The sequence below is a fragment of the Diplodia seriata genome (assembly GCF_021436955.1).
Source record: "Diplodia seriata strain FDS-637 chromosome Unknown scaffold_2, whole genome shotgun sequence".
Classification (NCBI taxonomy): Eukaryota; Fungi; Ascomycota; class Dothideomycetes; order Botryosphaeriales; family Botryosphaeriaceae; genus Diplodia; species Diplodia seriata.
Genome location: NW_027117309.1, coordinates 628,213 through 654,646, shown reverse-complemented (window position 1 = coordinate 654,646; position 26,434 = coordinate 628,213). Strand labels below are relative to the sequence as shown.

The following is a 26,434-nucleotide window of genomic DNA, read 5'->3' as shown; positions in this document are numbered from 1 at the left end:
GTGCTTGGATGAAGGTGGAAGGTTAGGAGGATGGTAGAGTATGACCTGATGAAACTTTTACGGAAATTTTATCGGGTTGATTTCCAAAAATGGCAATGAGTTTAGTTCAGAGATCTTGATCAATTTTTGTGATATCCAGTGGCCGACTAAGTAATGCCCTTAGAGCTTTGATCAAACTTTGAGTGGAGACATGAAAGGTTGCATTGGGGTTTCCGTTTCCGAGCGATTTCCTTGCGACTTGGTCGAGTTCTCCTTATTTGACCTGCGATGCGCAGGGGTAGATGTTGTGGATGCTTTGAACACTTGATATTGCTTCTCGAACGACAGTGATGGCCTCTAGGTTGCGGGGATAGTGGGACGTGTGGGGTCGTCATGGGTCGAGCCCCAGCTTTTTGTCTTCGCTGATCTCTCAGAAGTCGCGCTCCATGATGTGATGACACTCTCAAAGTCAATAATCATATTGAAACGTGGTGGCCTGGACTCTGACCCCTGCTGTGACGTCAAGCTCCTGGCATCTGTTGCATAGCCTTAGAGCGATACTGGTGTTTTCAAAGTCACTTGGAGAGAGCACTTTAGCAAGGGTAGTCCAAGGACATGGATGCAGCATCGTCACACCAAGCGGACCAAAACTCGTATACGGCGACACTACTCAGAGTGGGCGCTAACATTTACTTTACGGAGTGCTCATATACTTATTGAAAAAAAAGGGGGGGAAGAAAGAAAGAAAAAGGGAAACGACGTAAGCCACCATGCACAAGACAAGCCAAGTAGTTAGCCTCATTTCCCAACTAATCGTCCGTCATCCTCAACACGCTCAAATCGCCCCTCTCCTTCCGCTCCTTCTGGATCCACTCGACGCCGTCGAGCAGGTACGGCACGAAGCGGGCGGGGTTCTCGGTGGCGGGGAAGTGGCCCAGGCCGCTCATGGTGGTGTGCTTGGCGCCGGGGATGCGCGCGGCGGCGGCCTCGGCCGTGGCGGGCGTCGTCGACCAGTCGTACTCGCCCGTGAGCATGTACACGGGGCAGGCGGCCGTGTTGACGGCGGCGAGGCGCTCGCGGCCGTCCCAGCCGCCAAAGTAGAAGTCGAGGTCGCCGTGGAAGACGCCGTAGGCCTGCGCCGAGTACGTGTGGTAGAGCAGCGCCTTGCAGCCGGCCGGCGCCGTGGGCGAGAGCATGCCGTAGACGGACTCGGGCGCGAAGAGGGCTTGGTTGGTGGTTGGGGACTTGTCGTGGAAGAAGCGTTGCATGGTGAGGTGGTCGGAGCTGGTTGAGAAAGGTTAGTGTGGTGGCTCTGATGGGGATGCACGGGGGTAGGAGTATGCGTACGCTTGCAGAGCGATGGTGCCGCCGGCCTTGACCTCGGTGTTGCGCAGGGCGATGGCGAGGCAGACCTGGCCGGCCATAGAGGCGCCGCAGACGATGGGCTTGTTCAGCTGCAGCTTCTGGATGACGGCGGCGATGCAGCCGACGTACCCATCCTCGGTCGTCGTGTGCGAGCCGGGCAGGTAGCCTTGCGGCGGGAAGCTGCGGCCGTGGGCGGGCAGGTCGAAGGCGTACATGGTCAGCCGCTCGCGCAGCCGCCGGTCGTTCATGACGCCGTGATATTGCCTACTGTCCGAGCCCGCCGTGTGCAGGAAGAGCAGCTGCTGCTTTCCCACGCCGGCCTTCTCGACGAAGATCTTGGTACGCCCCCACCCCGGCGCCGTCACGTAAATGTAGCGCCCAGTGATGTAGTCTTCGTCCGGCTCCGCCAGATCCGGGTCAGTGGGCGTGGGCCCGCAGTGCGCATCGTGGAGGAGCTCAAGGGCCCGGCGCCAGATGTGTGCGTATTGTCCGAAGGCCTCTTGATCACCTGCGGCCTCGACGCCTTTTTGCTTGATGTTCATGCCGTACATTCCTGGTGTTGTCGGGTTAGCCATGCGACTCAGTGAACGGCAGTGATGGCAGCACATACCCCAGTAGCTCTGGTAAGGCATCTTAGGAACGGGCTTGAAGAACTCCTCCCATTGCTCTGGAAGAGCTAGGAGGCTGAACCTGGCTTTGTCGGGGCTGCCCAATTCAGCGCTGCCTTTTTCGTTGGCGACAGTGACAAGAATTGTAGCGTCATTGTCGGCAGACTTGATGCCGAACGTCACAGGAGCGACAATTGCATCAGTGGTAGTGAAAGCCAGGTACTGGTCGTCAGTCTTCAAGGCGTCGTTGAGCTTGGCGATGGTGCTCTCCCCTCCGAGGGCTTTGGGGAGGTCGGACCAAGCGTGAGCCATTCTGCTTCAGCGGGAGAGTTTTGCAGGGTCAATTGAGTTTGGAAGGATTAGGAAACAAAGAGCAAGCGATTCACTAGGAGTTCCGCAGGTAGATGGTTGGAGAGAACCGAGGGGTTTGTGACGGGTCGTCTACGTGTCGGATGAGAGGGGAAGGCAATGCATTAACTCAATCCGTTATTCCCTTCGCCCAGTCGCAGACGCTGGGCTGACGGGCACGGCTGCCGGCGACAAGGGCGGTGGACTGATAGCAGCATTGTTGTGATGACAAGCCAGGCGTCGAGATGCGGGGAGAGGTCACTAGGTACTGCAAGGATGCGGGGAAAGCGCGCTAGGGGGCCGTTGCCGATCACCAACGTGCGCCTATCGTTTCCTCGAGTTGCCTCAGCTCCTCTCGTGGTTGGCTGGAAGGCGGCTGTAGAGTGACGGTTTAGGGTGTGTGGAGTGACCGGAGAAGAGGAGACTCGACCTGCCTGCGGCGACACGTACGTCTAAACTAGCGACTACCTAACCTCTCACCCTGGTGCCGATCTTTGACCTCGCTGCCTGACGTCATCGAATGATTTATCTCGATTCAATCCAGCTGTAGGAGCGGAGATGGCTATTTAGACTCTCCACATTATGGGTTCTGTCTATGCCTTCAGACGTTGTTTGCGTCAAGTCGAAGGACATGCCCCGCTGGGACAGTGACAATTGAATTGGGCGATGCGAAGACGTAGAGGTAATCCAGGGTCGGATCAGAGGCTCTGCGCAGGTCACCCAAGTGCTGGCGGGTGCCTTCCTTTTCTGGAACGTCCAAGAAACGCGCCCTGTTTAGCAGCGTAAGCGAGACCAGGCTCCTTCTCCTTCCTCACCAACCACCGAGCACATTGGCCTCTCGTTGCACCGCAAGAAGTTGACCACTCCGTACCCAACCACGCGATCGAAGCGCCATCTCACGCTCCAACCCGCTCTTTCGCGCAAAGTCCAGGTCTGTCTTTCTGCCGGCGCACATGTCACCCTACAAGATGAGCGCAGTGACTACCTTCCAGATCCGACAGCGCAACCTACCTCCACTGCCGCCATGAACAACACACAAAACCTCACGTCACCCGCAGACGCGGTCGAGGCGCTGCCAACGGGTACGAAAATCACCATCGGCGCCTGCGTTGGCAGCGCTGTCGTATTCCTCCTTCTTCTGGCTGCCGCCATGCCGCTTGTCAAGCGCTGGCACCGTCGCGGTCAGCCCCAGCACATTTACTAAGTCTGGATCCTGCATTGCCGTTGACTTCGACACCATGCGAATGAAAGTGAAACGCAAGAAGATGGTGCCTAGCTCGGGCTTGGATCAGCTTGGATGGCGTTGTCGCGGCGACCCTCCTTGGGGGAATTCTAGCTAGCGATACCAGGAAGCTCACGGAGCAGGTTGAGTAGATGATAGCCTGCGATCCACATCAATGCGACTGTCCTCAGCTGACCCTCAGCAAGCTTCTGCGGTGACAGTGTTTCGGTCCATGCGCTTCCACCCCACAAGTCCAGAGCTGATACCGCGAACGATCGCCCTTTTGTTTTTCAAATCATGCAGCAGATGAGCGTCGTGAAATTGCAGATAGCATCGGCGCCGGGCTCTTCGTGTGGCTATGGCTCAACCCCACCGAAGACCATCTGCCTGGACGATCATGGCTTGTTGAGGCGCAGATCTGCTCGAATGGTGCAGATGAGTTGAAGAAAATGCGGTCGCTGCTTGTTCCGCGCACGGCAAGACCCCCGGGGCTCGATGGGGCGGGCGGAACGGCGGCAGACAGAGGCTCGAGGTTGGGCTCAAGAAAGCGCGGCGGGGATGGTTTGCGGGCGGCAAGGCCCCGCCGGTTCTTACGGCGGCTCCTTCAAAGCCAACGATCATGACGTTAATCGCCGAGTTGATCAAACAACGAGTTGCGCAACCCACAAGCTTTTGGGGTTGAAGACGGCGTGACACAGCATCGGGTCCAGCGGTGGGATTCTTGCAAAGCACTGACGGGGCACCCCCAATCCGGGTCGCCCGCAGCGGGGAGAATATATTGAAACAATTGCGACTGTGCCTCATCCGGGATGGCGGCCGAGAACCGGCAGCTGTCGCGTTATTGAGGGCGCGACCCAGGGCAGCGGCGGGGGAAGGCAGGGACACAGGGAGCAGACAAGGAAAATGCGATCAGCGGGGATGCTGCGATGTCGCGCAGATTCAAGGCGTGGGGCTCTGACGTTTTGCATCATGAGATCGTCAGGGCGTGCGCCGATGAGGCTTGGGGCTTGCCGGGCAGTACCGACCGATGACAGCAGAAAGGAGCAGCGTTGTCGTTCTCGCCGCGTGGGCGAGCAGGGAAGCAGGCAGGCACGACGTCAATGGCTCTGGAGTGCGCAGCAGTAGTCAGGGGTTTTGGAGGGATAAGCTTCATGGTGGAGTGGCCGCTTTGGCCCAGCGCGCAAGCGGGAAAGGAACAGAGCTACTGCTAGCCTTGCAAGCCACAGCCTCCACCGCGAGCCAGCCCGTGGCCTTCCGGGCCCTGGACCGCGAGCGTATCGCGCCCCGAACGACCAAGCGCTGCTTCTTCGGCGCCAATGACTGGCTTTCAGCTTGCGCGAATCGTGCTACATACGTACTACTGCTGTGTGACCCGATGAGGTGGGTAACAAGTCATTCGGATAAAGCCAGCCCAATGCCTCCCCGGAAACCGGCTGGACGACTTTGATCACCACCATCATTCCAGCGTCGCGTCCTTGTCTCTTGCTTCTTCCCAGCGAGTCCTTCAAACCAACCAACACAACAATGGCCTTCTACTTCGACGACCTCCTCACTGCCGGCGACGCCGAGCAAGCCCTCCGCTACAAGTTCTCGCCCGTCGACATCCGGCCCAATTCGGCCACGAGCGAAAGCACCGCCAGCTCATCTTCCAAGAACAGCACCGCGCCCTGCCTGCGCAGTAGCAGCAACCGCCAAAAGCTCGTCAAGAACAGCGCCCGCTACTCCACCCCCATCGCCTGCGCAACCTGGCCCTGCAAGACCCCGCGCGTCGAGGAGATGCGCCGCTCTCAGTTCCAGTCGCAATACTATGCCCACCGCATGGGCTACTCCTACCTCAACCTATGAGCGTTGAAACATGGTTGTTTTTCAACCGCAAAATTTTCACAAGATACCCCGAGACGTATTGTCTCTGCGCCGCGATACCTAGATTAGAAGGTGGCTCTTCCGGCGGCGGCTGCTGCTCGGATCCACGCGCCGTGGACGCCCTTCTCGCCGGAAGAACACCATCGGCCCCAGCCGCCTTTTCCTATGTCCTGGTCTTCTTTTCTCCGGATGGTTCTCTGATTCCATCATCCTCCGGAACCACTCTTGCATCGGCCACTTGACCGAAACCTTGGAAGTCGATCAGTCCACTTCCCACGCCAAAGAAAAAGGTGGGAACACCACACTCGTCGAGCGCTTTGCGATGTCCATTCTCGCCATACTCCTATAGATTGCTTCAAGCAATTCCAGCCACTCCTCCTTCTTCCAGGTCCCGAAACACCTTGGGACGATTCGACATTTGTCAGTGCAGGGGAGGAATGCCTAGTTGTAAGAGACAATCATCTTGCTCTGCATCGGCACTCCGCGGCAGCACTTGCAGTGCCATCATCACAGTCACTACTCCGACCACCATCAAACCCGCGTTTATGCCAAGAGATACAGAGGGATTCGAAGGCTACATGCAGGAACGAAAGCCGATGCGATGAAGCTTGTGGGAGGACCTGCATTAGCCGCTCAACTAGCTAGCTCTTGATCCGCGGTCTAGACTTGGTGCCGCGGTGCTGCCCGATCAACCAGTTATAGGCAAAGAATTGTAGTTAGTAGCTAGCATGGAATGGAACCCGCCGCCCGTTGCGCGGCCAAGAAGCAAACGCGTCTTTTTTTTCCACCTCTCTCCACCCGTGAATTGTCTATCGTCAGTGGCTGCTAATCGGCAAGCCCTGGCGTGTTATCTTTGGGGCAGAGCAATGGTCTCAGTTGAAGGAGATCTGGACGTATTTGCGAGGACTAAATTGGTTGTATATCCAGACATAGGATTCGACTACCCCTGTCAGCAGGATGAGATATTTCTGTCAGATCGTCGGGGGATGAAGCTCAATTCTCTCGCGCATCGCCGTGGAGAGAAAAATCGTAGATGGAAGAGAGGCTAGAACAGCCACAACAGGCGACGGACTGCTACCACAACCACGGTTCGTGCTGCGTGGAGTCCGACCGAGAGAGCCCGAGCAGGTCCCTGAGGTCGGGACGTGCGAGCCTCAAGACGTGCGGGACGAACCGCTTTGGTGAAACGAGGGGCAAGGTGGAAACGTCGCAAGCATGCTTGCTCTCCTACTGACTGGGATCGTGCCTTCGATGTTTCTTCTTCCACCCGTTTGTCCGCACACCACCGTGCCGCTCGGCGTTTTTCTCCCACCACGCACGTCATTGCCGAGGTCCGATAACAACTCCACCGTTGCGCCATTGCCTGCCGCTACACCACCAGACCATTAGCCTCTGCATCAAACGCGTGAAACCTCTCCCCAGAGACCAAGACACGCCCACACCCCAGCCCCGAGCTTCGTGAAACGTCGCCGTCCGCACACCCCGGAAGGATAAAGTCATGGCCGGCGGTCTGGGCCTCAACGCCGCCTCATCACTACCCTACGCCACCCGCATCACCACCATCACCACCATCACCGCCGCCGGTGCCGCCGCACTCCTGCTGCTCGCCGCCACGAAATCCCTCAACCGCCAGGGAGAAGGGAAAGATGACGCCAGGGAAAACGTGCTGCCCTCGCCGCGCACCACGCTGCTGCCGGCGCTGACGGCCGCCGAGCGCCGCGACCTGCCCTACCCGCCCGACGGTCTGCTGCCGGGCGCCCGCGATGTCGACTCGCCGTACGGCAGCATGCGCGTGTACGAGTGGGGCCCGGAGGAGGGCGCCAAGGTGTTGCTGGTGCACGGCATCAGCACGCCGTGCGTGGCGCTGGCGGCCGTTGCTGAGGAGCTGGTGAGGAGGGGGAAGAGGGTCATGTTGTTCGGTGAGTGAGGTTCCGGTCTTTGTGCTAGCTATCTTTGCTCTTTCGCTCCTCCCCAGTCAAGAAGAAAGAAAAAAAAAGAGACAACACCCTACCCATCCACTCCTCCCCCAAACACTACTAACCCGCTCCCCCCTCCTCTCCGTTCGGGGCGGGCGGGCCCCCCAACAGACCTCTTCGGCCGCGGCTACTCGGACAGCCCCACCGACCTCCCCCACGACCCGCGCCTGTACACGGCCCAGATCTGCCTCGCCCTCGCCTCCTCGCCGCTCTCCTGGACCGGCTCCGGCCATTCCTTCGCCATTGTCGGCTACAGCCTCGGCGGCGGCATCGCCGCCGACTTCGCCTCGTACTTCTTCTCCCCCGCCCTCGCCTCCTCGCTCGTCCTGATCGCGCCCGGCGGCGTCCTGCGCCGCGCCCGCGCCAGCTGGACCAGCTGGCTGCTGTACGACGTGCTCGCGGCGCTGCCGGGCAGCGCGGCCGCGGCCGTGCTGAGGTGGGCGGTTGCGAGGAGGCTGTACACGCCGCCGGCACTTGGATCGGCGACGGCCGAGCCTTCTCCCTGTCCTCCTCCAGCGGACGTCGGCAACGCGGAGGCTGGGCAGGTGGTGGTGGTGGCTGCTCGGCGGCAACAGCAGCAAGGCGGAAACGGTAGGGGTAGGAGCAGCAGCATGCTTTCGCACCCGGCGCCCCTGCTGCCCGGCCGCCCGCAGCACGTCACGGCCGCCGGCGCGGTCAACTGGCAGCTGGCGCACCACGGCGGCTTCGTGGTGCCGGCGTTTGTGAGCTGCATGCGGTGCGCGCCGATTTACGGGCAGCAGGCGCGGTGGCGGGTGTTGGGCGAGAAGGTCGAGGCGGAGAGGGTCGCCGCGAGGGCGCAGGGAAGGAAGACGACGGGAGAGGGCGTGTTGTTGGTCCTGGGCAGGGACGATCCGATCGTGCGCGTGGATGAGGTGGGGAGGGATGCGGTGGAGGCGCTGGGTGGGGAGGCGAATGTGAAGACGGTCGTGTTGGACGCCGGGCATGAGGTGCCGATGAGTAGGCCGAAGGAGGTGGTGGAGACCATGGTGGAGTTTTGGGAGGCGAGGGGTGGGGTGTAGAGGTGTCTTTTGGTGGGAGTTGGGGGACAATCAGGGATAGAGTCGTGTGCGTAGGGTTGCTATAGATATGTAGACGCATAGACTTGAACGGTTTACCCTTTATAGGATTGCTTGGATATCGATTGAGATCGAAGGTGTAGAGAGTGGATTGGGTCTCTGTCAACTCAGAGTCGAATCCTATTCCAGGCGACTCAGGGACTGTGAAGTCACTGAAAGGCTTCCTTATGACCGGCTGGTGGTACGTACCTTAGTCCTGCCATTTAAAATGAAGAGAAAGACGCCTGTTCACCTTCCCTAGGCATAGAGTCGCACATTTAAGCACGCTGCACTTCAACCTTACACGATCACTGTCGCTGACTCACCTCACCTGTCGCACTTGCCTGGTCGGCGCCCGGTCCATCAATAACTTGTCAGCAGGGCACCGTCAATCACCATATGCGATTAAGTATCAAATGCAGCATTTGGAGACTTTAATGTATAGCATCAGCTGTTGTTGGTGAACAACAGCAATACTGGGAGCTTCGTTTGACATGTTCAAAGGGTATTAACCAAGGGGGTACGGAAGCAAAAAGTGTTCGCGGAAATTTCTCTCTGTGCTGGTATTCTTACTGTGGCCCCAATTCAACACTACCTAGTATCCTACAATTATCGGCCGCCAACTGTTCCGGCCGTTTCAAGCTCAATATCCGGGCTGCTCTATCATGAAACAATGGTCACGAGAGTAGCCCGTATGCATTGAATACCGCGCCCAGCTGCAGGAAGCGGGTTAAGAGACTTTGCGAAAGAGATGGTCCGCGGAAGCTTTGCGAATTATACTACTCTTGGAGAGGCGAAGGGTTCATTCAGTGAGTTTCCCTCTTGTCATCCGATTGATTACCACAAATGCTTGCAGGGACTCCCATGGTGGACCGAAGACTTAGTCGGAAGATATGAAGGAGTCGACGCGGGCCTTTTTGCCTTCGCTCAGGACAACAAGCAAAAGAGCGTGGTGATGGGCACATCCCGAGCGCGCTCCAGCACCCGCCTCACCTGCACCTCCGCACTACACCTTCACCCGCCCACCCTGTTCGAATCCCACCCGGAGCAGCACCCAATCTTTCGCCATCTCTGGAAACAAAAAAGAAAATGGCAAAAACTATAGTTATCCTTACGGACCAGCGCTTGCTTTGCCCTTATTCTATGAGGGAGCGGCGGACTTGGCTATAGAAAACCCTAGACACGGTCGCCGCGGGTTTTTTTTCGCTTTCTCTTTGCATGCGCCTCACTGATCAAGTTAGCCTGTTCTTTGCAAGTTCAAATCTTAGAACTTGCCACTGCGCCACGAGGACGAGTAAATCTGTCGGATGCCCTTGGGCGAGAAAAGCAGTCACCCGCAACGCATATATACCCACCCCCAACAACCACCCATTGCGCCCGTCTGTTTCGCCCGCCTGTTTCACCCGCCTGTTTCACCCGCCCGCGATACTAGTAGGCAGCTCGAGACCCAACTCGTCGTCGCTGTCCGGCGGCGCCGGTGACAATCACCACCATCTCACCTCGGCACAATCGACTGCGGCAAAAAAAAAAAAAAAAAAGAAGAAGAAGAAGAAAGGCTCGCGAGCTTCTAAAACTGTCTCTTCCAACCTAAAGAAGCTACTGATGCGCTACATTTGTGCTTCGCGATGCCGTTGGACATCATCATGGCTGCGAATTGCTGCAAGGTGCTGTCAAGCATCTATATCGATGATGATTGTCCGAATTCCTCCAGAACGGCTGAAGGCATAAGCATGGCAATGTGTCCAACACGCGAAAAAGAGACGGAATTTTGAAGGCCGTCTACAAGCGAGCCCGAGTTCGAGCTCAAGCATTGGTGTTCAAGTAACGTAGTAGAGTTTTCTCGACATCGTGGAGCATCGGACAGAGTGCTCATCTAAAGCAGTGCATATTAAGATTCTGGGAATGCTCATCTGCTTAAATGAGCATGTGGTCAGATTTGCCGCATCCAGGTGACCGCGGCACATGTGCCTGGAAGGTCAGACCTGTACTTCTCAGCTGACTTCGGATTTGATCCGCTCTTAAAAGTGTAGGTTTGATTTCGCACTGAAACGTCACTATCTGAGCCTTTAGTCTTGCATCGGTGATGACATGACGCACACTACTCGCTTACTTTTTCCTGGCTTGTTTTGGGGATTCCTGGATGTGTGCACGCCCGGTCCCGCAGTACCGCCTTCATGGAAGTATTGCAAGGCAACTTTGCTGTCCTCCACCTACAAACATGTATGATCAAGCTCAGCATTTCCAGAAAATGCTGATTGTTTCCAGCGCTAATATACGATGCGGTTCTGTGAGCGTGAAAGCGGCCGAGACCCAAGGGGCTACTCCGCACGCAGAAAAAAGTATAAATAATTTTCCAAAAGAGTGACATGATGTTAACCAGAAAAATGGATCTGATGACAAGAGTTGTATAGCTCTGATCATGGGCATTTACGTGGACTAACTGAGATGGCTGGATACGAGTGAGTCAAATATAAGCCCTTGGGAGCACGCGTCACCTGGAAATATTCAATATGCAAATGATATAATAAGAGGCTCACGACGTCAGCTTGCAGCAGCCAGAAGGCCACAGTATGCTATTTATAATGAATCCAACAGTTGCTGAAACAGGGCGCAGCGCGGATGCCCAATCCTACTTGGAGTTGTCTCAGCAGGTCTGACCAGTAGAGCACCCCTGTCCCGCCATTCTGGGGCAAGATCAACCGGCTCTCGCTTAAATGCATATGCGGCGCTCGCTCTACACAAGTCACCGGCATCGTGCCATCCCGCGTTTCCATGGGGGCCAGCCTGTATCCACTTAGTCCCATGTACCCCACTTCAAAGCCTATAGACACGTCAGCTAAACACACAGGATCGAAAATACAATAAAGAGCTTGGCAGAGTCTGCATATGAATGCAGCAGGCGGCAACAGCAGCAACCATGGCAGCTGAGGCTGCAAGGACCATGAGCTGCCCAGCATGCCTCGACCTCGACTACGATCGCTACGACATCCCGCTCCGGGAGCCGTATTTCTATGAAGGACAGGGCCTGCGTTACCACATCACGTCCTTCTGGGAGCTCGAGCAACGGGCGACTCAGGGCTGCAAGTTCTGCGACGTGCTGCACCGCGGCATCTCGGCCGTCTGGGACGTCGCGGCCGTGGGCTTGACCGGCCACGCGGTGAGCGAGCGCGAGCAGCAGCTGCGGCGCTCCACCTGGCCGATGCCAGGAACCCATCACCAGCAGCAGCATGGGCGCAGGGATTCCAAAATGGACGAAATGGCCTTGTATCGGCTACGGCAACGGGCGGACATGAGGCGTGCCGAGGAAGACGAACACACCAAATTCTATCGACCCTGCATCGAGCTGAGGCCGGGGCGCAGCGTGCTTGTGTCTCACGCGCTGTACAAGCGCGTGGTGCCGACGGAGGGAGGAAACGGGTACAAACTGGGCCAGAACCCGCTCGAGTTCGAGCACTTCATGAGAAGGGCGCCGCTGGAGTTCTTCACTCTCTCCGGTAAGCAATTACGCATCGTCCAACGCCGTAGTAAACGCCCATACTGACTTCCTCGAAAAAGGAACACGCAGCATACACCCCGCCTTCGGCCACAAAGACCACATCCCCGCAACCCTCACCCCGGCCCACTACCAGCGCAAGCTCACCCAATGGATGACCCACTGCACCACCCACCACCGCCTCTGCGCCGACGACCCGACCCCCGCCGCCGCCGCCCCCGCACCCAAACGCCTCATCCACATCGACCCCTCGACCGCCCCCCCACACCTCTCCCTCATCGAAACCCGCCCCACCCCTTCCCCCTTGCCCTACACGACCCTCAGCCACTGCTGGGGCCCACCCACGTCGCCAGCCGCCGCCGCGCTCAAGAAGACGGTGCGCGCCAACCTCGCCGCGCACCTCGCCCACGGCATCGACTTCGCGTCGCTCCCCCGCCTCTTCCGCGACGCGGTGGCGGCGACGCTGATGGCGGGATGTTGTTACTTGTGGATCGACTCGCTGTGCATCGTCCAGGATGACCCGGCCGACTGGCGCGACCACGCGTATCACCGCATGGCCGATATTTACGCGCGCTCGCACTTTAATATCGCTGCGACGGCGCTGGCGGATTCGGAGGGGGGGTTGTTTGCGGGGGAGGGGGAGGGGAGGAGGTTGCATGCGTGCGAGCCGGGGGCGGGGAGGGCGGCGGATGAGAGGGGGGGAGAAGGGAGGAGGAGCGGGATGGGGGCGAGGGAGGTGGTGGTGGTGGGGGGAGGAGGAGGAGGAGGAGGAGGAGGAAGAGGAAGAGGGATAAGCGTGTGGGTAAGGCCGTTCCCGCAGGTCACGCATGGGAACTTCCTGCTGCGCAGCCCGGAGGATCCGGCGAGCCCGCTGTTGCAGCGCGGGTGGGTGTTTCAGGAGAGGCTGCTGAGCAGGCGCACGCTGCATTGCACCGCGTCGGAGCTGGTGTGGGAGTGTCGGGAGCGCACGTGGTGTGAGTGCGGGGATCTGGGGGAGAGCGGCAGCGGCAACGGCGCGGGCGGTGCTGGTGATGGTGATGATGATGATGATGGTGATGGAATCGGAGCGGTGGCTCAACGGCGCTCGACGAAGATTCAGTTCCAGAACATGTTCGAGCCGGGCGCGACGCCGCGGTCGCTGCTGTACGACTGGATGTCCATCGTCACCCGCTACAACCACCTGCAGTTCACCAACCCGTCCGACCTGCCCTTTGCCTTCGCCGGCGTCGTCCAGAAGGTGCGCGATCGCATGCAGGACAGCGGCGGCCGCTACGTCGCCGGCTTGTGGACCGCGGACCTGCCGCGGAATCTGCTGTGGGTCGGGAAGAAGAAGAGGCTCGATCACGAGAAGGGAAGTCGTTTGTATCCGGTGGATTGGGAGAGTGTTGGTAGAGGTTCGCCGAGTTGGTCATGGATGTGGTATGCGGGCTGGCCTGGCGCCAGGAGTGCGCATTACTACGGGTATCTGGAGAGGGTGGAGGTGGATGAGAAGGCTGTGGTGGACCTGGACCGGATTATTTGTGAGACGGAGGATGGCAATCCATTTGGGAGCGTTGTACAAGGTGTTTTGAGGATGAGCGGACGTGTCGTTCAGGGGAGGCTGCGAGCTGGTGAGCCGAAGGTGGTGCCGAAAGGCTTCACTTACAGCCACGTCAGGGAAGACGCATACGTTACGTTCGACAAGTTTGACGGGGATCTGGGGTTTCCGTTCGGCACTGACTGCTACCTCTTCGTTCGAGACTCTGCGGGTGAGGAGATTAAGCAACATGTGACCTGCCTGCTCGTTGGTCATGAGAGGGAAAGAGGCGGCGCCTACTCCAAAAAGGAGCTTCGCTTCTTCGTGCTCGTATTGGCTCGAGCTGGAAAAGGACAAAGCTACAGGAGGATAGGCATCGCGAGGTGGCCGAAATCAAGTCATGTGTTCAGCGGCGAGGCTGTGGCCGAAGTAGAAATAGTATAGACGATGGCCGAACTCGACAAAGAATCTTCAAAGCTGAAATTACCTGTCTCATCTCCTGATTAAGGCTATGGCTTGCAACACGCGGGTTACAGCGGATGTTTACTTAGATCTCAGTCAATCTGGCATGTTACAACAGAAGAATTCCACAAGTTATCTCTACAAATACCCTCAGGCGGAAAAGACTGATTTGTGTACACGATGCAACTGCAAAAATCCTCCTGATGTATGTATGAGTAAAGACCACGACGCACTTGTTGGAGGCGCATGGTTCCTTTCCGAACACCTCCAATACATTCAAGCATTTCCATGCTCCTTCCGCTCATGATGATTGCGAAGATCAACACTCCTGAAGTCTTTTCCACAGCCAGGAGTTCTACAGGGTGGTCGACCTCCTTGGTGTTTTGCAAGTCGTAAGTGTTTATGCCAATTGCAATTCTTTGTAAAAGACACACCACACTCTTCGCAGTACCATCGCTTCTCGCCCGAGGGCTTGGCTTTCTTTCTGGGATCCAAGTTCTCATCCGACGAGGATGGTCTTTTCCTCGAGGAGAACCCTTGAGTTCGCGTCTCCGGTACCTCTTGTTTTTGACGAATAGTACGAAAGACAGGTGGGCTTGAGAGAACAAACTTTTAGCACACTGAGTGGACTCAAGGAGCGGATCAGAGGCGACCTACCTTTCGATCTGGGAACTTTCAGAGTTGGTGCGTGAGCTGCTCTCTACGGGGACATCCCCGTGAAAAGCGGATGACGAGGTAGCACTTGAAGGTGAGAAGGTAGGCGACCAGTTTAGTGGAGATAGCGGCTCCGGCAAAACAGCCGCTGACGAAGCGTCCAATGATTTTTTCAACGCGGAGCATGAGACATGTCCCAGATAGGTCTTCATTATCCCGCATGATATCTCCGTCTGGATCTGTCGGTATTGACTGTCACATCCTTGCAGGATTGCTTTCTGCGAGGCTTCGGAGGAATACTGATACTCGTCAGTACTGGGTTCAGTTACGGAACAGGAAATTGGCAGGCCTACAGCAGCTTCACACTCAACGAAATCTCTATACGCGGTGAAGCTTTCCATGGGGAATCTTTGGACATCTGTTTGGATCCATGAAAGGGGTAAAAAAGCCTCCTCAGATGGCAAGCACTGCTGTACTACCGCCTCGGTGATCCTCGCCGAGGCTCTGTATATGGCGTGCTTTCGCTCGTAGCCGATCGGATCTTCCAGGAACGTTGATGCAGACTGCGGAGAGCAGCCTGCAACTTTAAGCACTAAAAAGGGTCAACGAAACTATCCTTTTCTTGGAGATGAATGATACTTAGGCTTACTCAGTAAAAATGATACAGCACAGGCAAACGCTACACTGGCGAGTAGCATCAGAAGGATGGGATACGACGACACACAGCCCACATTGGCATGCGCTGGCTTTCCTTCTTCTTCTCGGAACGGGGTGTTGCCCGACCAACGCTGCATTGGAAATGGTATGTCGTTGTCCATGTGATCCAAGTCTTCTTCGCCTGGACGCGGATCGGGTGGGTTTCCGTCAGGGTACTTTTGCTGCCATTTCAAACGAGCTTCTTTAAGCCCATGAAGGCGGCCAAAAACAAGACTAGCCTGCTGCAAGAACTCTTCCGCCAACCTTTGCAACTGTTCGAGTGTCTCTGTCGGGATTCCTTCGTCGCTAGCCGGGTCCATAACGTAGCTCTGTAGGTCGATACTCCAGATATCGTTGACGGCCTGTGCGAAGAGACGTCGTTTGGCCACGTCGTCCCCGAAGATTGCCATCCACAGGCGGAGGTCTCGATCAAAATCCGACAGCAAGCCCTTTATTCGGAAATTTGTGACACTGGCCATGGCTCTTGTAAGAGCAATGAAGGGGATGACCTCATGCAACTTACGGGGAACCTCACTGTTACACATTTTTCGTAACGTTCTCATGCCTGCCTTCCAGAAGGCGCGCGGATGCTGATGCAACCCACTTGCCCATTCCTTTTGGCACCGAGTCGAATACCACCCTCTTACCCAGGCGACCTGCATAATGTTCGAATGCTCCTTGCCGAAGCTGGAGTGCAGTAGAGCAAGTTGTAAATCGAGGGATTCGAGGCTAAGTTGGTTAACGGCTTGCTCGAAAAAACAGTTGAACCCATTTACCATGCGCCGGCTCAAGGGTGCTCTGAATAACCATGAAAATGGATCGCCACGCAACCGTGGCTGATCGCCACATAAACCACGAACGGAAATAGCATCCAGTTGTAGTTGGACGTCGTTGAAGCCGCCGCTTGGCAGATGAAGGTCATCAACAGCGTAGTAGGTACTCTCAAGGTCATCTAGCTGCTGGTTGATGCTGGACTTGGGGGATTGCCATCTTCGCCATTGGGAACCATCAAGGTAGCCGTCGTTGAGGAGTTTGTCATGATCGTAGCCCTGGAATATTTCTGGGTCGTTGAGGAAAAGGTCAACTAGGATGATGAGGTCGTATACAGCAATTGGTTTTCTGTTCGTACCGATAATTCGCCTTTCCACGTTGTCGAGGCTTTGGAGTGCGTGGCGACGGTTTTTCAGGCTTTCCATAAGGACTGGATACATCTGGAGAAGTTTGAAACCGTCCACTTCGTCTCGTGTCTGCGCTATTGGCTCAACCCCGAATGCACGCAACTCGTCCAGAAGCGCGGTAGAGTAGATGCGAACGGTCATCTTCTCGGGATCCTTCAACACCGAGAATGCAAAGGACGTGTCGGTGTTGGACCGCTTGAATGTCCGGCAGAGGCAGTCTTGGCTACAACCCCGATGTTCGAAGATGTCAAGCCAGGTCTGACCATCATATGTGTCTCCAAGGAAAGTCAGCGTCCTTAAGAAATTCGGTTAGAACACATTCAGGGCTGGAGAAAGCAGTGACTTACCCGTCTCCACCAACCTCCCTGAGACGAAAAAAGCCCCGGTGGTCCCATGCCTTCGAAAATTTCTCTTCTTGGACTCGTTTGTATGGACAACCCTCCAAGAGAGCGCGAGGCGTGGTGTGTTGCGACATTGCGGCAAATTGATCTTCGCTGCCGTGGCTCATTGGTAGCCAGGGGATTTCGGGAAAGCAAGTTGCGAGAAGCGAATGAGGCTGAAACAAAGGCGAGAAGGCGAAGAGTAAACGATGTGGAGACTTGAACTGATCTGGTGCGAGAAGAGGATGTTGGAGAGAAAGAGGAGGGAACCGATGCGAGGGTCGAGAGCTATATGGTTGATAGGTGAGCTTGTTTGCGTCATGGGAATCATCAAAATATGGAGTTGATTGGCCCGCGCTGCATGAATCCCGCATGAAAACTAGCGAACAGTCGCCGATCGGAAGCGGGAGTCGTTGCCTAATAGATCCACCTTGATGCGCTTCGGCCAATTGAGAAGTCCAAAGTGTTACATGAATGGGTGGGGGCCGCGAGGCGGCCGGCGCCGGCACAGTTTCAGTCTGCCGACCATTCGTGCCGGCCGGGAATCTGCAAGAATTCCACCCTCAGGCCAATCATGAGGCTTGCTTGATTGGGGCGGGAACCAACAGAGCATTTCTGGGGACCAGCAATGCTGTGTTGTCTGAAGGCACAGAGGTCGGGAGTTGGGAATCAGTTTCACCGCTCGAGTTCGAACTGATTCCCATGGAATGTGTATGAAGACAGAATGGTGTATTTATTCTTGATAACATCTCCACCGTTCCTATTCCTCACTCAGAAGACACTTCAAATCACCTATTCTCAAAAACAACTATCACAAAGAGAAGTCTCAATGTCAAGCCAAGAATCCAGCAACGGGTCGAGGTGAGTAACCTAGCCGGCCCCCGCAGATAAGCATAACCATGTACTAATACTGAAGAACAGGCGTCAAGTGCAAGACCAACTCCTCCAAGGCGTGGGCTCCTGGGTGGAGAATTGCACAGGAACAAAAAATCAGAATCGGCAGACACACTTCCCAAATAGCAGTACGCCTCCAAGCCCATTGGCTCAACAAAAAGGCACTGGGAATTGCGACCCAATGAGCCGATTCATCAATGAGGCACCCGCCGATTCCAGCCAAGTCATGCTTTGGATCGGTCATCCGCGACGCAAGGATTCGGATAAATGAGTCTTGCCCCGACAGAACACTGGGCTCTTCATCTTTGGTGGACGAAATGAGCGGGCCGTTCCAAGCGGAATGGCTTATCATTGTGTAGAATTCTTGGCGCCGAATTGAGAAAGTTGGCCATTATCTGGAACATGACGATTTAGAATGAAACGCATTCGAAAGGAACCTCAAATATCCACCCCGTGCAGCAGTGTATATGCGTTGTGTGAACCGAACAATTGAAGCGACCTGAGCCCTCCAGCATCATCGAGCCGAATCAGCACCTCCGAGGTTGAGCGCAATGGCAGCTCGTGCTGACAGTTCATGCTCCACAGCTTTCCTCCAGCCCGAAAGCACATTCAGAGCGGTGCGGATGTGGTCAATAGACAAGGGCGCTTTCTGATGGAGCGCCATCGATAACCCGTTGCTCACCAGGTTCTTGATCTGCCGGCCGTTGAGATCATGGTTTGCAAGTTCATCGAGCTGAGCATCATCAATCAGGGTCGGCACTTGGGCATCCTTGGTAAGTCGGTTGAAGAAGGTACGCCACAGTTTCTTGCGGGAGGGAAAGTCGAGGTCGGGATAATGGAGGCTGAAGTGGATGCGGCCTGCGATGGTCAGTGATCAATTCTACAACGGATCTTGGGGCTCTTACTTTCAAACGCGTCATCAAAGATGCCGATGCGGTTGGTTGTGAGGATCAGAATGCCTCTGTAATACTCCAACTGCCGCAGGAATATCGAGACCAACGCGTTGCGCACAACGTCCGTGTCGTTGCGGCGCTGCAAGAAGACATCGGCTTCGTCCAGCAACAGGATGGCACCCCATCTGTTTGCCAGCTCGAGGATCTCGGTCAGACGCGCATCGACATTGGAAGGGTCCGTTCCAAGCTCTCCCGCGCTGACTGAGTACAGAGGCTTATGCGTCACCTCGGAGACGGCCTCGGCGGTCAGCGTCTTGCCGCAGCCGGGGCGGCCACTGAGAAGCCCGACAAGTCCCTTTCCCTTGCCGGCAACCACGTCGTCGAAACTCTTGGACATGTGCTGCGTTACCAGTGAATGCACCAGTACTTTTTTGTTTTCCTCGAGAACGAGGCTCGCGAAGGCATCGTTGCCCCATTGGATGTCACGGCAGTAGTCCATGCCCAAGCCACCTGGAGGAAGCGTCAGTGGCATGCAGGATCCTGAGCGAGGCTTAACTCACCCCACTGCTTCATTCCGAGGCTGAACCCCATTATCACGGGGTTGCAAATGGCGTATTGCTCGGATGAAAGGGTGGTTCCGAGCTGCTTGTAGACCATGTAATTGTACGTCGCGTTTGGCTGGAAGGTCCGAAAGCCCTTCGCATCGATCATTGCCCGCCCGAATGCCTTCACGGTTAGTCAGATATACTGCAATCGAGTCATTCCGGCTGGAGTTCCCTTACCGAGAAAGTGAACTGCTTCGGCTTGAGGTCCTTGTTGAGTATTTCCCGCATCGCAGGTCCGTCGCATTCCACGTATTCCGCTTTCGTGATGGCCGAATAGCGCTTCCCGCGAGCGACGGCGTGTTCGCAGACCGAGTCCTTGTCCTTGGCGAAATCCAATGGATATACGGGAAGATCGCGTATGTACCGAGAGCCCGGGTATTCGTCAATCCTCAAGTGAGAGATTTTGGCAAGGCCGAACTTGTCGCCGTCAAAGACAACGGCGTCGCAATCAATGTGCCAGTACATGACCATCTGATCCCAGTCCTTCTTCTTGGTTGCCTTGCGGAAGCGGAGCAATTGGACTTGTTGAGTCAGCTCATGGTAATGGTAAACCAAACTGTTTGGAGTGAAGAGTGCCCATATGAGCTCCCATGTGATCTGCTCGCTGACGAGGAGGGTATTCATATTTGCTACGGTTTGGCCATGGTCGCTTTTGATGTACTCCAATGCGGTAGACAGGCCAGTGACGAGATCCTGGTCTGGATTGGGCTTGGACTCTTCTGATGCGAGCCTCTCCTTCAGCGCCTTTCTCGAATGGTAGAACAGCACTGGATCTGCCTGCAAAACATTTCAGCCGAGAATCGGCTTGCCCCGCGCGAATCAGACTCACCACGGGAGGATCGCACTGCTCCAAGTTCTCGGCCTCGGGATTCAAGGTTTTGAGGACTTCGGCCAAGCCTGGATTCGCAATGTCGATTTCGGTCCTAAGGGCCCGGCCTTTGAAATCGATGATTTTGCGGACAAAAAGCACCAGTCCTTTCCGGTCCTTCTTCCTTTGAGCCTTGGCTGAACTCTTATGCTTCCAAGAATAGGTTCGGCTTTGGGTACTGTTAGAACAAGCTTGGGACGATGTGTTGTTTGTGTCCTTACTAGTCGTAGCTGTTGCGTGATGTCAGCTCTGCTTCTCACGTCAACACAAGGCTACTGTACTATTCGTCCACACGCTTGATGCGCTTCCCTTCACCAGTGCTCGGCTTTGCTTCAGTAGCACCGTCGTTTTCCTCTTCCGGCATGATGTCGACAACGGGTGTATATGATGTGTTTTCTTTCGGTATGAGACAAAGGTTGGCCGAGGGCGTGAGGAGTACTCAGACTTTGGCTGCAGGTAATTAGCAACAACCCATCGAACTTATGTCAGGAAACCGTGATAGCTTAGGCGGCATATGTAAGGGAGAAATCCAGTGGGATCCGCACGACATACAGCCTACCTGAATTTCAAGCTGGAAGCCTGGAACACGCGCAAGTGGGGTCAGTTGATAAGATAATGCGCTACTGTCGTCTGTAAGAAGGCTGAAGATGAAAAGCCGACAGACGCTATGCGAAGGATTTTCGTTCGGGAATATGCAGTGGACGCCTTTACTGATGATGTGGCTGCAAGATGGCGTGTCCCAATCAATGGGCATGCATGGCCCCCACACACGGGAAGTTGCGGAGAATCTGCTGAGACGGTCCACCCCCGCTTGCAGAGCCTCATCGTGATGCCTGAAGGGCGATTCTCACGTCATACAATAAATGACTCAACTGGCACACGGCCCTCACTGGTCGGATATCCGCCACTGGTGTAGCTGAACCCTGCATTTCACCCATTGTTCTGGCGAGCCCGCATGGTCGGAACATGCAGCCAAGGACATTCACCACATTGCTGACGCATCACAAATAATCGCTAGGCTCCGATGACATCAAAGGTAGCGCAATCAATATGCCAGGATACCGCTGGCTATCTCAACGCAGCCCCGGCTTTGACGCCAAGACGATAATAGGTTTGGAATTTAAAAGTCAAGCATACCTGAGTTCTTCTATTGCTGCTGGAAATGCCATACAACATGAACGGCAACCAAGTCGCTACGTTTTCGGATGCTGACTCGACTTCCACTGGCAGGTTCGAGCACTCACGTATGCAATGCCCAAATGTCTCCCTGCTAATGCTACTAAGGTCAATATCGAGGTTTGAAGAGGACGTCCGTGACCGAGTCGCGTCCATTCTGGACAAAGATGCAGCCATCTTCTTCCGTGAGATCCAAAACGACATCAAACATGGCCCAATCACGGCGACTTCTGTATCCGCGCTAAAGGCTGCTGAGGAACGCAGGGCTTCCCGACATCGCTCGTGGAAGGCCTTCAACCGATTCGTGGCTCCTGTCGTCAACCTTCTGACGGGATACTACAGTGTAATTGACACAATCTGTTCGGCTGACCCAACGCCGGGCGCAGTCATTTGGGGATGCCTCAAGATTCTCATCAATGTAAGGGCTCAATCTGGGTTGTGTTCGGCCGTGTGTTACTGATGATTTTCTTAGAGCGCCAGCCGAGCAGCACACCTTTTCGACAGTTTTGGAGACCAGATCGATCGTGTCAGTTTCCACCTGGAACGGATCAATCATTTCAAGACTCTATTCCATGAGTCGGACTCGATGAACCACGTACTGCACAGATCGTGCTTGAATGTCGTCGCATTCTGTACCCTTGTCTGGAAAGAGTGCAAGAGGTCCAGTGTGTGGTCCTGACTCCGTCTGACGTCTGGCGCCGTTAACAAGTACTTAGCGCCTGTGTTTTGGCTGAAAAGCTTCAGCCCTGGCCCCACCCGAGAATTTGAGAAGATAGCGTCCGCTATAAAAACGGATCGAGAGGATCTGGAGGATTTGGGCGGTTGGATTCATCAGGAAAAGGGGGACAGCCACAGACAGGAATTCCTCAAGTTCCTCGCCCAGCAGCATGAGGAACAGAAACGTAAGAAACAGCTTTCGGCCAGCGGTAGATGGAGACTGATGTGATGTGATTGTAGGGAAGATATACCAATCCGCAGTGCAGTGGCTTGGCGGCCAATCGTCAGCAAGCTCTCAGGACCGCGTCGGGTCTTCCCGTCCGGAGACAACAGTAGTGGATACGACCGACTGGATTTTCGAGGCTGCCGAGTTCAAAGAATGGACTGCAAGTTCTACGAATAGTCCAGTCTTCTGGCTGACTGCTACTCCTGGAGCCGGAAAGTCCATGCTTTGCTCGCAAGTGATACAGAAGACAAAAGACAAATTTCCGTCTGCCGGAGTGGCATCATACTTCTACCGGTTTGACGAGAGGGTGCCTACGCTTCAGGTCCTCCAGAGCATTGCTCAGCAATTACTCGAACAGATTTGGAGCACCAAGAAGGAATTGCCGGACTCCATCTGCGCCTTCGTGGACACTTTACCAAAAGTGCAGAAGAATGGCATCCTGAACATGATCAAGGCTATAGCGGAATCCACGGTTTTCACGAAGATCTACATCTTCCTCGATGGTGTGGATGAAGAACCCTCAGAGGGACCACCTCATTCTCAACCAGCTCCACAAATTCTGTCAGACTTGATTCCACTGACTGAACCAGTGTCGAAAGGGTTGGTTCGACTCTGGGTATCGAGTCAGGAGCGTGCCCATATTTCCAAAAAGCTGGAATCGCACGCCCGAGTTAGTCTCACTGACCAGAACGAAGCGGCGTTGCGGTTGTTTTTCGATCAAGAACTCCCACAGCTCAGGAAATTGGACCTCGAGCATGACGAGCTGGATCAACTTATGAGCACGTTGAGGGATAGGGTGAAAGGGAACTTCCTATGGGCACGGTGCATGATAGAGCACATCAGAGACATTTGTGAAAGTCCCGAAGAGGTGCAAAACTTCATCGAAACGAGCCAGCCATGGAGCCTGGATGAGTACTATGCAGCGCTGTTCCACCGCACGCAGCAGCATGCTCGAGAACGTGCGAGGTCAGTAAACCACCTTTCATCATCGGCTTGAGACTTACATAAATGCCAGCAAAATATTGTCGATCGTTTGCTTTGCACGCCGCCGAGTCTCAGTGAGTGAGATTCGGGACGCTCTCTGCATGATGCGTAGTCCAGAGTCTAAAGTGCTGCGGAAGAAACCTCGCCTCCACATGGTGAAATCACTGTTCCCTCCATTCATTATCACCGAGGGCCCTGGAGATGATGAATCAGACAAATGCGAACTTTTCCACAGCACCGTTCGGAGGTTCCTTGAGGCAAATCCTGGCGTCCTGGAAAAGGATTATCTCGGCCCTGAAGCTGTTTCCATCAACGAATATCACCTTGCAGAAGTTTGCACTCGGTATCTGGCCGATCCAAGGTTCGAAAAGCCATTGAGCTTCTCAGAGGGCCAATGGAAAACCTTCGGCGGAGAGGCAATCGAAACGGATGGGTTTCTGCGCTACTCAGCGAAATACTGGGACAAACACCTCGATGCGGTGAAGCCGACGCCCAATCTGAAGGCCTTGGTCTCGCGCTTTGTTCTCTCCTCAAACTACCAAACCTTGCTCCAGCTCCAGCATTTGTACGTTGACAGCCACTTTTCCATCTTTACAGTCAACGGCAGGCCCGAGCACCAAAAGTTTCTCCGAAGAGTGTTTCCGGACTGGTTTGCTTCACGGGACAGTCAAGAGTGCCACATCCGACGAGACTATCGCGAGTTCATCCACGAGTGGTCGTACTATCTCAAATGTGGGTGTTGCGAAAACCCAAAATGTCTGATGCCCCAATTTGCTGGCGAGATCGACCGCTGCCTCTTTGGTGCTCTGGGTCGCGAGAATTTCATGTCTCAATTCCAGAGCCGATATGTCAGCTTTAAACTGAGCAACAACGAGCCAACTGGTATCACCAGCACACGCCAGTGCTACGAAGGCTATTCGCATGGTGGAGACTTTGTTCATGTGCTACAGTTCGTGTGAGTTTCTCAATTCCCCAAATCGTGCACAATCTCTGCTGATGTGTATCCACCGCACAGCTCTCGCACCGCCACATCTCATCTCCGATTTGTCTGTGAGACGTGGCAGCTGAAAAACATGGAATATCCATGTCTCTGCAAGAGGCAGTTCATTGATGTGGGAGAGGAATCCTACTGGCCGCTCTACCTCAGGCTCGAGGACGACGACGTAAAGACCAGATACAGCCAAGAGAAGCCAATTTCCTTCGGCGACAACGGAGACTGTCTCCGCATCGGGTCTTCCATTTTCCTGCGGGACAAGGATGGGAACTTCAGTGCTCTCCAGCCCGGAAACGGCGGAAAGGACGAGATTCCCGCGTATTTCCAAGAGTTTGCCTTGATCCCAGGACTCGTAGTTATTGCGAGTCGTCGAAACAGCAACATGCTGGGCCCTGAGAGTAGTATCACCGAAGACCCTTTTCAGGATTTGGCGAATTTGTTCGCGAGAGCGCAACAGAAGCGTGGAGAAGACAGTTCATCTGACACAGAAGTGTCCGAGTCAGACCCCGAAGACGACGAAACCTCATTGTCCAGCTCAGAGGAGAGTTGGAGTTCCATGGACGAAAGCTGTAGCGAGGCATCCACCGAGCCAAGCGATGCCCTGGAAGATGAAAATGCCTTGGAAATGTTCAAAGGGCACATCGGGAGCTCTGAGAGCGGATCAACGACAGAAGAGGAAGATACGGAGGAGACCGATTCTGAAGTCAGCAGTGGCAGTGACCTCGGAGGCAATCCATTCGCTCGCTTTCACAAGGGGTATCGTGACGACGACTCGGATGCCGACGAGGCGTACGTCGCGCTCAACCGCGACAGCGACAGCGACGAAGGATCAGACAGGGTCCGCGCATTCCTGGCCTACGAAAGCAGAAAGCGGCCCAGGAAGCAGACGCAGCCAGACCTGCGGGCCTCGATCCAAGTCTTCAGAACATCCGAATCGGGACTGAAGCACCTCTTCCGCCTGCGCCAGCCCCTCCACCTACCCCTCTACGACTCCCCTCCCGCCATCCACCCCTCTCTCCCACTAGTCGCCTGGCCCCTCGGCCCAAGCACCATCCTCTTCCTCGACTACGAGGCGCGGCAATACTTCACCCGCAAACTCCGCCCGACCACCTCAATGACGCGCCAAGTCTTCATCAAATGCCACTTCTCGCCCTCGGGCCAGCACCTGCACATCGCCACGCTCGAAGCCCAGCAGCGGCAGCCCCTCAGCCGACGTTCCGCCCAGCGCAAAGCAAAAACCGCCGCCGCCGCCGCCGCCGCCGCCGCCGCCGCCGCCGCACCCCCCCTCTCCCTCTCCCTCTTCGTCTCCACCTACCGCCTCTCCGCCACCAAACCCACCCGCACGCCGCCCGCGCAGATCCACCGCGCCAAGCTCGCCCTGCAGCCCGCGGTGCGCTCGCTGCCCGTCGCGCGCCTGCCCTTCGCCGTGACGTGGACGGCCGACTACTTGTACGTGGCGCAGAGCGCGCGGGCGCTGCGCGTGCACCGCGTGCGTTTGTTCGCGGCGCCGCCAGTACATCCGTCGACCTCCTCCTCCTCCTCCTCCTCCTCCTCGTCTTCGACGTCCCCAGACGATCAGGTGCGGGCGCAGCTGGACGCCGACCTCGTGCTCGCCGAGCCGTGCGAGACCGTGTTCTTGCCTGCCACCGCCGCCACGCGTAGCGTGCGGTTCTTCCCCGGCAGTAGTGGGGGCGGAGGAGAAGGGAAAACGACGACGGCGGCGGCGGCGGCGGCGGCGCGCGTGCTGATCGGCTCGGATCGGACGTTGATGTCTGCGAAGAAGCGGCTGGGTGCAGGCGGCCGTGGCGGCGGTAGGGACGGTGAATTATACGACAACACTGAGCATGGGGGAGCGGGGGCGGGACAGACGGATGCGGCGTCGGAAGAGGCGAAGTTTGAAGGGGTGGCGCAGGGGCTGGGTGGCCGGGCGGCGATGCCGGTGGGCGTGTGGCTGAGGGAGAAGGATGATCTGGGAGGGTGGGGGAGGTCGGCGTGCGGGGTGCGGTTGGCGGAGAATAGGGGGTTGGGGAGGCTGGATGATAAGGTGGAGAGGTTTGATGTGGATGGTGATTGTGATTTGGAGCCGTATATCGTTTAGGGGGAGGGAGATTGGGAGTCTTGTCTTCCCTTCCGATGTTTTACGGTGCTATTCATCGTTTAAACAGGCCAATTTATATGCAATGCTCCTCTTCAAGGACGTTAAGTCAAGTTGTTGCAGTGGTCGACTGCCACTTTAGAATGGCCGACAACGATGCCGACCT

At 55.9% G+C, this 26,434-nt stretch overlaps 7 protein-coding genes across 7 annotated transcripts; 4 read left to right on the top strand and 3 right to left on the bottom strand.

Annotated features, from left to right (window-relative positions):
* Positions 1-788: 788 nt before the first annotated feature.
* SLS55_001584 (uncharacterized protein) lies at positions 789-2,264 on the bottom strand (the record flags this gene model as incomplete). The annotated part of the gene is made up of 3 exons (XM_066773076.1): positions 789-1,263; positions 1,327-1,897; positions 1,955-2,264. 3 exons carry the CDS (start codon positions 2,262-2,264, stop codon positions 789-791), a joined length of 1,356 nt encoding a protein of 451 aa, XP_066635643.1.
* A 2,782-nt stretch (positions 2,265-5,046) lies between these two features.
* Positions 5,047-5,367, top strand: SLS55_001583 (uncharacterized protein; the record flags this gene model as incomplete). Its single annotated transcript, XM_066773075.1, has 1 exon — positions 5,047-5,367. One exon carries the CDS (start codon positions 5,047-5,049, stop codon positions 5,365-5,367), a length of 321 nt encoding a protein of 106 aa, XP_066635642.1.
* Positions 5,368-7,171: 1,804 nt separating this feature from the next.
* SLS55_001582 (uncharacterized protein) lies at positions 7,172-8,401 on the top strand (the record flags this gene model as incomplete). Its single annotated transcript, XM_066773074.1, has 2 exons — positions 7,172-7,179; positions 7,501-8,401. The coding sequence occupies 2 exons, from the start codon at positions 7,172-7,174 to the stop codon at positions 8,399-8,401; spliced, it is 909 nt and encodes a 302-aa protein (XP_066635641.1).
* Positions 8,402-12,976: 4,575 nt separating this feature from the next.
* SLS55_001581 (uncharacterized protein) lies at positions 12,977-13,890 on the top strand (the record flags this gene model as incomplete). The annotated part of the gene is made up of 2 exons (XM_066773073.1): positions 12,977-12,982; positions 13,024-13,890. The coding sequence occupies 2 exons, from the start codon at positions 12,977-12,979 to the stop codon at positions 13,888-13,890; spliced, it is 873 nt and encodes a 290-aa protein (XP_066635640.1).
* Positions 13,891-15,207: 1,317 nt separating this feature from the next.
* On the bottom strand, positions 15,208-19,314 carry SLS55_001580 (uncharacterized protein; the record flags this gene model as incomplete). Its single annotated transcript, XM_066773072.1, has 8 exons — positions 15,208-15,241; positions 15,523-15,792; positions 15,863-15,914; positions 16,199-16,342; positions 16,388-16,694; positions 18,393-18,568; positions 18,616-19,113; positions 19,164-19,314. 8 exons carry the CDS (start codon positions 19,312-19,314, stop codon positions 15,208-15,210), a joined length of 1,632 nt encoding a protein of 543 aa, XP_066635639.1.
* Positions 19,315-19,361: 47 nt separating this feature from the next.
* SLS55_001579 (uncharacterized protein) lies at positions 19,362-20,440 on the bottom strand (the record flags this gene model as incomplete). Its single annotated transcript, XM_066773071.1, has 3 exons — positions 19,362-19,985; positions 20,038-20,213; positions 20,371-20,440. 3 exons carry the CDS (start codon positions 20,438-20,440, stop codon positions 19,362-19,364), a joined length of 870 nt encoding a protein of 289 aa, XP_066635638.1.
* Positions 20,441-21,250: 810 nt separating this feature from the next.
* Positions 21,251-26,271, top strand: SLS55_001578 (uncharacterized protein; the record flags this gene model as incomplete). The annotated part of the gene is made up of 6 exons (XM_066773070.1): positions 21,251-21,670; positions 21,725-21,917; positions 22,053-22,178; positions 22,210-23,161; positions 23,292-24,134; positions 24,195-26,271. 6 exons carry the CDS (start codon positions 21,251-21,253, stop codon positions 26,269-26,271), a joined length of 4,611 nt encoding a protein of 1,536 aa, XP_066635637.1.
* Positions 26,272-26,434: the final 163 nt, after the last annotated feature.